Raw genomic sequence first — 12,534 nt, 5'->3', positions numbered from 1 at the left:
GTGTGACAAAAATGAACTTGGCAGTGAGGCTGAGAAGGGCCCATTGTGTCCCTTGGTCTCTGGTGAGTGGCCGATGTAGGTATGCAGTCGACAGGGGCCCAGGACATTCTGATGCACGGGTTGAGGTGGGAGTGTTTAGGGAGAGCAAGAGAGTGGCTGCTGAAACAGGCCCAGGGGAAGGTGACCTCACACCCAGAGTTAGGTGTGTAGGGTGTAGGGTGAGGCGTCTCAAGCCAGAGCACAGAGAGCCATGGCTCAGGAGCATGAGGCAGGTCACAGACCAAAGCCCAGATGAGCATCCTGGACAGTGACAGGACCAGAACCTAGACTGGCAGGTGTGAGGTACCGATGACCAGCCCAAAGGCTTAGCAGTAAGACAGCAGTGTCCTGTCACCACTGGGGAGCTGGCCTGTGTGGGCCAGTCGGAAGTCCAGCACAACCCTGTACCTGCCTGATGGCAGGTTGGGAACAGAGAAGCTCTGAAGCCCTAAAGCCCTGACGAAAGGCATGCCTGACTGGAGGGAGGGATGGGGGAGCTAAGGGTGGGGTGGTCCCCAGGCCAAGGGGTGTTAGGGGTGGCTTGGAGAGAGGGTAGGGCTACTCAAGACCCTGGACCCTGTTGCTGCTGTTGCCACCTGAGGGGTGTTCCCCCACCCCCATCCTCACACACAGTGCTGTCTCTGGGCTGAGGCTGCTGCCTGGCTCCTAATGGAACAGACAAAGAGCAGTTTCCGAGGGGCTGCAGGGTGGCTGAAAGGGAAATTGCAACCAAACCGGGCCTCCTTCCTTCCTCTCATGACCACCACTGCGTCTGTTCCCTCTCTAGGGTTTTGACCCAGCCGTCAGTGGGCATATAGGTGCCCCAGCCTGGGGGTTTTCCTGTGATCCCTATATCCACATACAGACCCCGCCCTTCGGATGTGGGGCAGCTTTAGCCACTGTTCGGGATGAGGGGGAAGGAAGGTAAACACTCCGGAGTACCTCTTAAGTGCCAGGCACGGTTTGGACTGCTTTATTTTGTTATCTCACTTGGTGCTCCTGACCCCACAGTGGGGTGTGTATTATAATCTCCAGTGTCCTGAAGCTCTCGTAGCTGAAGGACTTGGCCAAAGCCACACACTGAATAAGTGGCAGATTTAGGAGTTGCCTTTTTCTGAAATTGCTTGTACAAGGATGGGGATACCCCTCACCCCACTGTTGCTTTTCAGTGGAGGATCTCACGACCACATCCAAGGATATTTGGATATAGAGGACTTTCGACAAGCCACGGCAGCCTCTTCAGTGATGGTGGCCCGAGCGGCCATGTGGAACCCATCCATCTTCCTCAAGGAGGGTCCACGACCCTTGGAGGAGGTCATGCAGAAGTACATCAGATACGTATGTCTATGCACTTTTTCAAAGCAAACATGTCTCACTGTCTGCCACATTCCTGCAGAAAGTGCTTTGGGTGAGCCCCCAGCCCCCAGCAGCTCTCTTTTGCTTTTCTTTTTTCAAAAATTTATTTATTTATTTATTTATTTTTGGCTGCATTGGGTCTTCGTTGCTGTGCGCAGGCTTTCTCTAGTTGCGGTGAGCGGGGGCTACTCTTCGTTGTGGTACGTGGGCTTCTCATTGCGGTGGCTTCCCTTGTTGCGGAGCATGGGCTCTAGGCGCATGGGCTTCAGTAGTTGTGGCTCATGGACTCAGTAGTTGTGGCTTGCAGGCTCTAGAGCACAGGTTCAGTAGTTGTGGCACACGGGCTTAGTTGCTCCGTGGCATGTGGGATCTTCCCGGACCAGGGCTCGAACCCGTGTCCCCTGCATTGGCAGGCGGATTCTTAACCACTGCGCCACCAGGGAAGTCCCTCTCCTTTTCTTTTTAGTGTAGCATTGGGTCTCCCTGGCTGCAATGTGAAGAGCAGGGTGCTGGGGAGGCATGGCCCTACCATCGCTCCCTTCTAAAGCTTTCAAGGTGTGAGGATCATAGCAAGGGCTTCTGGATCCAGGATGCTGTTGAGGCCCCAAACACATGATATCTTTCTCTTAGTCTCTGTCACTCCCTGCCCCCCTACACATACACACGCGTGCACAATGACAGTGGTGTCTGTGTCACTCATGCCAGTGGGTTGGCACCAGAGGAGCCACAGCAGGAGGAGCCATTGTAGCTGTTGTGAGGACAGATTCTCTCCGTAAAGACGTGTCAACTGGTCGTCAGTCATGGTCACTTCTAAAAGTCTTTTCTTGCTAATTCCCAGAATGCTTTAACCTCTGACTTAGGAAATAGCCTAACTTTGACCCTCTACTCCAGTAATAGCTTTTTCTTCTCACCCGGGGTTTGATGGTAGTGCCCGGGCATTTCCCTGTAAAGGAGTTTTTTGACACCTGCACTATTTCCTTGGCACTGCCCTGGCACCCTGTGAGACTCTGACCAGCTGTGCATGTCTGTCAGCAAAGACAGTGAGTGGTCCTCAAATTCCTCAGTGAGTTGGGCCTGAGCAGAGAATGCAGCCCTCACCCTGAGCAGACTTCCACCCTCCTCTTCAGTCCTGGAGCTCCTACCCACCTGGGGGGTCAGGAGCTTCTCAGATCCTCAGGCTGCCATGGGCAGTTGTGGCTGCCATGACATGTGGGTGTCCCCAGGGCTGTGCAAGCTGGGGGTGGTACGAGGCCCTGAGGCCTGTGCCCAGAGCTGGGCAGCCTCTGTTCTAGAGCCTCTTCTGCTGGATGCTGCAGCCTTCATCCCCTTGGTTCTGGGTGTCCGGTTGGGTAGGTTGGCTCTCCAATGGCCTGGGTCAACCAGTGGCAAGGGGGGCTTAGCTCAGTCTAGGTCGGCTGGCTGGCAGGTCTGTGGCAGGGAAGGCACGTTCAGTAGTGCCAAGCTTGCTCACTGGCTGAAAGGTGATGTTATCCTTCCTTCTCAGCCTGTCCCTTGGCAACTCCTCAAGAGGGTGTGTTGGGCCAGAGAAAGGGAGCAGCTTTCAAGCATAGGCAAGGCTGCTTCTGGTCCAGCCAGGTGTCTTCTGTCCCAAACAAGCTGAATCAAGGCCTTGCTGCCGGCCATGGCTTACCCACGTATCCCTGCCTTGTCCTGAGCATGTGGTCGCACCTCCAAGGCACTGAAGACATAGGCCTTGCTGGAGGTATTAGAAGGTTTGATAGGGGGCGAGAGGGGGAGAGGGTTCTGGGGGGCTGGGGCGCCCTTTACCCACTGCTCTCCTGCCTGCCCCAGCCAGGCCGACTTCCACTGGGTATCCCTGGGCGGTTGTCTGGCCTCCCTGAGCCTGCATTTCCCAGTCTGAGTAGTGGTAACTACTTGTTTAGCTCAATGAAGTGACAAGTAACACGTGCAAACATGCTTGGTCAATGGTGCTGGGCTTTTCCCATGTTGGAAGAAATTGGAGACAGGCTGTTTAAGATGTGGGAGGGGCAGGCACTCACCGTGGTTATAAGGAGTAGAAGAACCTCACCCCTGTCCCAGGACTGGTCCTGCCACACCAGAACTTGGCTGTTCCCCCCTCCCTGCCTTGGAAGATGCTCGGCAACAGGTCCTCTGTGGTAGCCGATGCAGGAGGAGCTCCCTGCACATGTGGACCTTAGTCAGGCTGTCCAGCAGAGTGTGCTCCTGATTGTGGGCCTCAGCTGTGACCCTCAAGCATTGTGCCACTAACTAGAGGAGTAGATGGCCAAGATGGAGAGGGCTCTTTTATGGGGTCTCACTGCCTCAGCTGCAAGCCCCTCTGATGCCCCCTTGGAGCCCCTTTTCCTGCCATCAGAGCAGAGCTCAGGCCTCAGAGCCTGCCTGGGCAGCAGGGGGGCTCATGGAAGTTTTTCTCTCAGGCTGTGCAGTATGACAACCACTACACCAACACCAAGTACTGCTTGTGCCAGATGCTACGAGAACAGCTGGAGTCGCCCCAGGGGAGGTTGCTCCATGCCGCCCAGTCTTCCCAGGAAATTTGGTGAGAGGGGCAATGGGCTGTTCATCTGTCCTTGCAGACATTACCCAGACTCGACCCTGAGCCCTAAGCTGACTCTACCAGGGGAGCCAGGACACAGCTTCTGGAGGTGGATGTGCCAGAGTGGGGAGGTGGTACAGCTTTGCCTCACAGAAGGGGGTACTTTCAAATCTTTAGAACTTTCCATCCCTGGACTGATCTCAGCAGCAGAATTTCGGGAACTAGGGCACTAGTAGGATGGAGGAAGGTGAGGGCTGGGCTGGGGAATCCCTGGGGAGGAAGGGGCTTTCCTGGTAACAGATCTGTCACATGCCAGGCCACCAAGATCCAATGGTTAGGAGAGTTGGGATTGTAGAATGGAGCCCCTGGCCTGAGCCAGCACCCACACCCCATCACTTTGCAGTCTGAGAGGCCACCCCTTGATCCTCTAGATCTGGTAGAGCTACAGCTCAGGTGGTTGACATTTGGGGCCTCTCACAACCTGGTCTAGTGCCTGTTCCCACAGCTCCCTGTCTGCCTGTGCTTGTACGGGGTCTCCTGCCTGAATGCTGTCTCCCCCGCACATTAGCTGTGTATACTCTCCTTCCTCCAGAGAAGCCTTTCTGGACTAGGCTTGCCCTCAGGCAGCCATCTTCATGAATGTCCTCCAGCCCTTAAGATGCTTCCTAGAGGGAAGAGCCTTGCCAGAACCTTCCTCCTCACCCTGGGCTTGTGGTATTCATTCTGTCCCTAGCCCATGTAGCTTAACCAGCTTGACCCAAGTATGTTGTGAGCTCAAGAGGATAACTCTCGAGTATCACTCTGTAGATCTGGGTGGTACCTCAGTTTAGGCTTGGCCTGTGTGTGGTCAGGGCGGGAAGTGGGGAACCAGTCAGTGGTCAGGCCTCCGTGTCTTCCTCCCACGGGCCTGCATGAGGACAAGGCTGTGCATACCCCCAGTGCTTGGTCAGTATAGCTGAACTCACTCACTGCTGGCTAGGGACACCTGCCTGTGTGTTCCTCCTCAGAAGAGAGGCTGCAGGTGACCTTTGGAATCTATTCCACCCAGCCCAGCCTGCCCTCCAGTGCTCACGCTCAGGGACCTGCATTCATTCTCCATCTGTCAGTTCAGGCTGATCACAGGGGTGTGTAGAAAGCACCTTCTGGTGGCTAGGCCCTGGTGGTGTTTGGGTATATGTGGGGGGCATTTCTCAGTGGTGGGGCCCTGGGCTCCTGCAGTAGTTTCCTGAATGCTGGCTCCACTAAGGGGCTTCCCCTACTCTGCTTGTCCCTTCATAGTGAGGCCTTTGGCCTTGGTGCCTTCTATGAGGAGACCACACGAGAGCTGGATGCCCGGCGGGCCAAACTCTTGGCCAGGAGCCCAGAGGAGGTGGAGGAGCCAGCTGAAGATACCTCTGGTATCATTAAGATGGCTGTCAAGTTTGACCGGTAGGTCTCCAGCTTGGCCTCAGCTTGGGCCAGGGCCAGTGTCCTTAGGTCTGACTGGGCCAGCAAGCTGGCTGCCGTCCATGGTTAATGCCAAGCTTAGGGACCACAGATCTCCTTGGTTTGGATGCTTGTTCTCAGTTTTCAGCAACCCAAAGAAGGCACTTTGGAGAAGACAGTCGCTGAAAGCCCAGGCAGTGCTGTCAGGGTTGTGCATGCTGTCCCAAGGGTGACTAAACTATACCTTTTTCCTGACCCACCCTTTCCCACAACTCAAGCTGGGGAGACCTGTCCCCTCTGTTCCTCAAAGTCTGTGTTTTCTCCTTGGCCCTCAGGAATTAGCTGCCTGTAGGGAGCTCCAGAATAGCAGCAGGACCTGAACCCTCATCTGGCTAAGCAGCCTACCCTCACTGCCCCTTGCTAGCCCTGTGGTGTCCTCTCTAGGCAGAAATAGCCTCAGGCCAATTATTGCCTCAGACTGTGACTCAGCTTTGAATGGGGCCCTCATCCTAGTCTCTGTGATCTGGAATCTGAACCTTTCTGGGGTCCCCAGGCCCAGACCAGGAGTCAGTCTTGTCTGGCAAAGTCTTGGGAGGAGGGATGTAGGCACAGCTGTTGGGCAGTCATATCCAGGGAGAGCTCCTGGTGGGAAGCTGGAACATGGCGCTTCCCACCCTGTCACCGCCTGGCTCTGAAACTGGAGTCCACTGTGCCCAAGGCAGCAGCGGATCACCCTGACACTTGGTGGACATAATCAGGGTGGGCCCTGAGCTGGATCCTGAGACCACTGTATGGCCGCCTGTATCCCCACTCCCACCCACTCCCTCCGGATATTGTCTTGAGAAACAAATTGTACCTTCCTTCTTGGCTGTTGAAGGCTGTTTTCCAGGCTGGAGCTCAGAGTGCTGGAGTTCACTTCCCATTCCAATTCCCCAAGCAACTGAAGCCCATCTTCCCTTTAGGTAGAATTCAGGCCCCAAGCCACTGGTGGGACAGAAATGGGAGCTCAAGGGAATAGGTGCAGGAGGTCCTAAGGCAGCAGTTTGCTGTCTCAGTTCCTGCAGCTCCTACCAGGAACTGAGTAGGGCCCCTGCTGAGGAATGGGGCGCTCATGGTAGGTGGGCCCTGACACCTTTCCCTCCTTCCCCAGGAGAGCATACTCACCCCAGATCACCCCCAAGATGTGCCTGCTGGAGTGGTGCCGGAGGGAGAAGTTGGCACAGCCTGTGTATGAAACGGTGAGTTCCTGCCTGTGGCCTGCTCTGCATCCAGCCCACAGCACTCCCACGGCTAGTGCCGCCACCCCCAGTCCACCCACAGCTCGTACCTGCACTCCAGACTGCTTGGCTGGAGCCTGGCTTTGCCTTCTAGCTCCTTCTCTTTGACAGTGGACCTGTTGTCTAGTTCTGGCCACTTCCATAAAACTGAACTAGAGGCCTAAGTAAGAGGCTGCTTCAGCCAGTCCCTTCCAGTGGCATTGCTTAGGCAGGAGAGACTTCTCTGGAGAGGGCCCATTGGCTTAGGAAGGACGCTCAAACCTAAAAGTTAGACTGACATGTTTTTGGACCAGGCCTCAGCCAATGGGGCACAGAATTGGACCCCATGTCTGGGGCCTCTCAGGGGAAACTTTGAGACAGTCTTGCTTCACTTTCTTTGGTCCCCATGGCCTGTTTAGGTTGCCTGGTCTCTTTTGGACTGGCCTTCTGACCTCCAAGCTTGTATCTTCTGGGCCTTGTGTTCCCTTCTGCCAGAGTGACTTTTCCAAAACGAATTTGCTTCTATCCCCCTTGCTCATGTCCTCATCAGCTCCTCAGCGCCTTTGGGATCAAGCCCTACTACCTCAGCACAGAGCACGAGACCCCCATGTGTCTTTCTGCTTCAGGTCACATCCACTCAGCTCTCTGTCCACCACATCACCTGGTTGCTCTGCCAGGTGTACCTTCTTTGCCCCAGTCCTTGTCCCCTCTCACCGCTTTGCCATCTGGTGAACTCCTTCTCATTTTGGGGGACCTGGCCCACCCAGATGTCAGTAGGAGGAAGCTCCATAGTCACATGCAGCTAAGGGCTCTGACGGACCTTTGCTTAGGTCCATGATAGAACTCCTGACACACTGGGATGTCACTGACTGTTTGTGTATCTACGTTTCTTCCCTGGAAGATGCACTAGGCACTTCTGCTGGGGAGGAGCATGTGATACAGGTAGGCTTCATTTGATTTAGGTGGGAAGTACTTCCCTCCAGGGCTTGGCCCTCTTGCTCTCATGCAGCCGTCCCTGTTTCCTTTGCTCTCTCTGTACCAGGTTCAACGGCCCCTGGATCGCCTCTTCTGTTCTGTTGTCACTGTTGCTGAACAAAAGTACCAGTCCACCTTGTGGTGAGTTTCCTTATCAGTGGGCATGAGGCTTGTCAACAGGGTCTGATCCTCGCATTGGCCTGGGAGGGTTAGGAGGATGGTGTACCTGGGCAGTGGCATCCCTGGGTGATGACCCCTTCCCTAGTTTTGTCAGAATCTCTGCCAAGGGCATGTAGAGTCAGGCCTCCCAGACTCTAGTCCTGTAACCAGTCTGCCTGTCTCCCTGCCTTATTGCCCCATGCCTCGTCTGCCTAGGGACAAGTCCAAGAAACTGGCGGAGCAGGCTGCAGCCATCGTCTGTCTGCGGAGCCAGGGCCTCCCTGAGGGTCGGCTGGGTGAGGAGGGCCCCTCCTTGCACAAGCGGAAGCGGGAGGCCCCTGACCAAGACACTGGGGACCCCAGAGCTCAGGAGCCAGTCATGCCTGGGGAGCTGTGCAAGAAGCCCTTTTTAGCCTTGGCAAGTGGTAAAGAGAGCCCCCTGGAAGGCTGGTGACTACTGTCCCTACCCAGGTCAGCCCCTCCCTGGGCCTGGCCCTAGGATGGCTATGGGTGCAGAGCATCAGCCAGATGCCACTGGACAATTTGCTGCCACTGCTGGCAGGAATTAAGAGGTTCTGGCCTGGGCCAGCAGCCTGGAGCACTGGCCAAGGTATCCCCAGAGTGCCCATCTCCTTTGGTGGGTCTGAGTAGCAGAGCCAAGTTCCCAGTGACCTCAGTATTTTCTTTGAAAACAGGAGCTTTTCAGGTGGCACCTCCCCAACCTGACACTGGTACAGTGCAATAAAGACACCCTTCACCCTTACCCACGGCTGGTTGCTTCAGCCTGGCACCTTTACACATGGACAGATGTCCTGGCATAATTATTCTGCTTCTACCCTCTGTGCAGAGCTGGGGCTTTCTAAAACATTTCTCCTACCCATCCTTACGAGTCTAGATGGAGGTGGTGGGTTGGTTATCACCTTTAATGCTCACTGGACTTGAGTTGAGCCAGGAAGGTCCAAGAAGCCCATTCTCCTGATGGTAAACCTGAGGTACCGGCCATCAGTTGGCTTTCCTGATGAGAGGTGATATGGAGTCTGGGGGAACGATTAGGGTATCTGGTGCCCTAGTAAGGGACCAGCTCAGGTGAGGGGGGGTGCTGGGTCTGACCCCAGCTAGAGCTCAGACCTGTGAGGTGCCTGCTCTGAGCAGAGGACACTGGAGACTGCTGATGGCAGCAATTTGGGGCCCTTGTGATTGCCCGCCCATGCCACTGCCCACCCCCCCTTCCGCCCCCACCATCCCGTTTGGGCCGGAAGGAAGTGGCAGATTCTCTTTAATTTCCTTCTGGCAGTGAGAAGCAAACAAACAGCTACCCCACATCTTATGGGGCCTCTCCCCCACCGCCCACTTACTGGGAGGGGCGTTCTGACCAAAGGTCCCTGCCCAGCACCGCCTCTGCTTCCTCAGCTGTAAACATGCTGCTTTTCCTCCCCTTTTCAAAGCTCTGTGAGGAGGGGGGGGATTCCCCTCTGGGCCAAGGCCTTGTTTCTCCCATCTACTCAGGGTCAGGCCCCTGTGCCAGTCAGTACCCCCAGCCCTGATGACCTGAATCAGGGGTTGGGCAGGTAAGACCCCTGTGTCAGTCCCGGAGCAGCCCCTCCCTGCACCCACACTTGCTCTTCTGTTTGCAGATAAGGATACCAATACCGGTGGCCTCCCAGAGCCCATGACTCTTTGACCTTGGGCAAGTCACTTCTAGTTCTTGCTGGGCCCAAGGGCCCTTCTCTGAGTGGCATCAGCTGTTCTCTTCCTGTTTGAGGCTGGCTGGAGGATAGCCTTGCCCTATGATAGCGGCACTGTGCAGCTAATGGGGTCACTCCATACCGAGGCTGCCCTAACTAACTTCCCAGACCAGTGCTTCCAGAGAAGGAGCCCCACCCAGGAGAGAGACTGAGGCTCGGTTCAGTCTCAGCCATCAAACTTTAGGCACAATTTATTTCTGATTTTTCTTACAAAAAACTGTTTCAGTCAAAATGCCCCCTTTGCCTTTCCTCATACCCCAACTGGAACAGGACAGAGAGGCCCCAGTGGACCCCTCAGGCATCCTGAGCTAGTCAGAGCTTGTGGGAGGACCCTGTGTGGGCCAGGTACCAAGTCTTAAGATCCACTTCCCTGGTGGGGTTGGGCTCTGTCCTCAGACCTCTTCTCCCACCAGTGTGGTTTCCCTGGGGAAGCCCCTTCTCTGGAGGGGTCAGGTTCATTTCTGGGCTATGGGGAAGGAAAGGCAGGGGTAGAGGTCAGTCGCTAAAATAGAGTTTAGAGTGTGGGGACTTCGAAGGCCCAGGAAAAGTAGTGGGGAAAGGGTTAGTCACAGGGGAGCAGGTGGGGAGGGGCCAGTGTGTGTTCCTTGACTGAGGATGTCTGGCAAAATCCTGGTTGAATATGTTGGCCCTCAAATGGTCTCACTTTAGCACACCTCAGTGATGCCTGCCCTGGTCTCAGAGAGACCTGCCTAAGAGCTGGGACCAACTGGGAGGGCCCAGTCAGGTCTGAAAGCTCCACCCACTGTTCTCATCATGCCCACCTTAAACTCAGGCCACTTAGATGCCCAAACCCCTCTCTGGTCTGGTAACCACCATACTTATCCATCCATTCCAGCCACCCTGACTGAGGACTTCCTCTTAGCTCATCATATTTTGGGGACACGTAGTTTTGATATGAGCACAAGAGGGAGGGACAAGGCTGGAGAGGGTGGCAGGTCTTCCCAAGGCCACAGCAAGCAGACTGGACTTGGTGCAAAGATGGGTGGGTAATCTCTTGCCCCTGCAGTCCGGCATACTCAGTCCTTCCGGGTGTCACTCCTGCTCAGAACTCCTCCATGGCTCTCAGTTGCCCCCTGGATCAAGTCCAAACTCCTCAGCCTAGCACTTGAGGACAAAGTGCTGACCCTGTCTTCTCAGCACCATGTGCTGACTTCAGCAACTAACTTTCTTCGATTGTAGTTGGCTGGTCATATCGCCTTCGCCCAGATTGGGAGCTGCTCAAGGGCACTCCTTGTGTCCCCTCTGGCCAGCCTGGGCATGGGGGTAGGGAGCAGGCACAGAGGAAAAATCAAACAAGAGCTTGTGTTGGGGGGATGTGTGCCATGGAGAGGAGGAACTTTTCTAAACTTTGACTTTCCTCCAAGGCTCCTATTTGCCCTAATGTGGAACAAGGGGGGCTGGACTGAGCTAAGCTGTACCATTCCATGGCTCAAGACGCCACAGGAGAGCCTTCAGCGATGAGAATTCAGGGCCAGGCCTGTGGCAGCTGATGAAAGGGATGGTTTTCCTCAGTCTCGAGCCTGGCTGGCATGCACACAGGAGGGAGAGGGGACCCACACAGTCCTTGTCCACCAGCCTGGCCAAGTCTGGGGTTCTGTCTGTTGCACTGGGTCCCTGGGCCTCCTGGTTTCACAGGGCTCTCAGAAGGCTGGAGGTGGGTCAGATGGCCTCCTGCCACCTAAGAGAGCTTTGGAGCTGACCTGACGAGGAGCTTATGGGGGAGGTCCTGGACCTGGCTAAGGAAAAGGGGTGGAGAGAGTTTGTATATTGATGTCTGTGTATTGATTCGTCACAGCCTGCAGAGCTCCCAGCCATTGCTGCCTTTCTTACAAAGGTGGTAACACTCTTCCTGCAGTTGGTGCCCACCCCCTGCCTCAGCCCTCATCACTCCAGGTTAGGGTTCTCAGTTTCCTCCAGAGCAGAAACCTTCCCCAAGACATGAGCCCTTTTAAGTGTTCTCCAGGTGCATGGTAGCTGGGAACGCAGTTGCATTGCTAAGAATTTGATGAATGGGTGAATTTTTCAAGCCACCTATAGCTTCTCTGTTCCCTTCCCAGTGGTGGGGCTGACGGGCCCATGATCTCCCTCTTGCCTTCCCCCCTGGCCTGGCTGGCTGAGCCCCTGGTTCAGGTAAAGTCATGTGTGGAGGGCAGAAGGGTTAGATGAAGGTCCATTTTCTCCAGATGATAACCTGGGAGGTATTGTTGGGGGGGTGGTAGGGGCACACATCCTGAAACTGCATCGTTTTATGAGGAGGAGAGGTGAGCTGGCTAAGCTTCTGGGGCCTTTTACTATACTAAGGGTCATGTTACATGTAGTACTAATTGGCAGACCAACCATCTGCCTGGGGCCGAAAGCTGTAAAGTTAGTGTGGAGTTTGGGCTCTAAATTCCACACTTAGGCCCTCAAGGTTGGAGATCCTTTGAAGGCAGGACTGCTTATTGGAAGGCTATTTCACCCACTCAATACCATTTGCTCCCTCTCCTTGACTACTGTTATCTCCTTCTGCCTCTAACCTTCCCCTCCCCCACTCCAATCCAGAGATTCAGAATTCTGAACATGGAAGTCTCCTGCTGGAAACCCTTTTGTGGCTCCCTCCTGCACTCAGGATAAAGTCCAGATACCTTGCAGTGGCTTGCAGTACCCTGCCCCTTCATCTGGCTTTACCTTTGGCTTCTGTTCACTGCGTGTACTCTCTGGTCTCCAAGTCTTTGGAAATCTGTTCTCTGCCTGGAACCATCTTTCTCACTTCTTGCCCATCTCTCCAATTCTTAGCCTTGTGGACGCCTGCAGTCTGGGAGATTATGAGCCTTCTCTGAGCTCTTGGCACAGCCCTAATCTCTTTGCACAGTGATTATAGATTTGCTTGCTTCCTCTCCCTGATGCCTGAAGGGAGATTAATTTATCTCTGCCTTCCCAGGTCCAGCACAGGTATGGGTACAGAGCACAAGGCAGGAAAAGTTTTCTGACCTCAGGGGTGAACCAATCCAAGATAAACGTGTCAACGGCTCTGTGCGTT

The 12,534-nt window shown here is 54.9% G+C and overlaps 1 protein-coding gene across 3 annotated transcripts in view; it reads left to right on the top strand.

The window, feature by feature from the left end:
* Positions 1-8,505, top strand: part of DUS2 (dihydrouridine synthase 2) — a gene marked incomplete at its 5' end in the record, with an annotated part of 35,371 nt that extends 26,866 nt beyond the window's left edge. For all 3 annotated transcript variants that reach the window (XM_079723878.1, XM_079723880.1, XM_079723879.1), the window contains 6 exons: positions 1,209-1,377; positions 3,816-3,937; positions 5,213-5,362; positions 6,510-6,597; positions 7,658-7,731; positions 7,966-8,505. In XM_079723878.1, the coding sequence (XP_079580004.1) occupies positions 1,209-1,377; positions 3,816-3,937; positions 5,213-5,362; positions 6,510-6,597; positions 7,658-7,731; positions 7,966-8,203 (841 nt within the window). In that variant the 3' untranslated portion in view covers positions 8,204-8,505. The remainder of the gene's footprint in view (positions 1-1,208; positions 1,378-3,815; positions 3,938-5,212; positions 5,363-6,509; positions 6,598-7,657; positions 7,732-7,965) is intronic.
* Between the last annotated feature and the right edge of the window lie 4,029 nt (positions 8,506-12,534).

This window comes from Hyperoodon ampullatus (genome assembly GCF_949752795.1).
Source record: "Hyperoodon ampullatus genome assembly, chromosome: 18".
Taxonomy (NCBI): domain Eukaryota; kingdom Metazoa; phylum Chordata; class Mammalia; order Artiodactyla; family Ziphiidae; genus Hyperoodon; species Hyperoodon ampullatus.
Note: the sequence above shows the minus strand (reverse complement) of the source record. Positions and strands in the feature narration are given on the sequence as shown.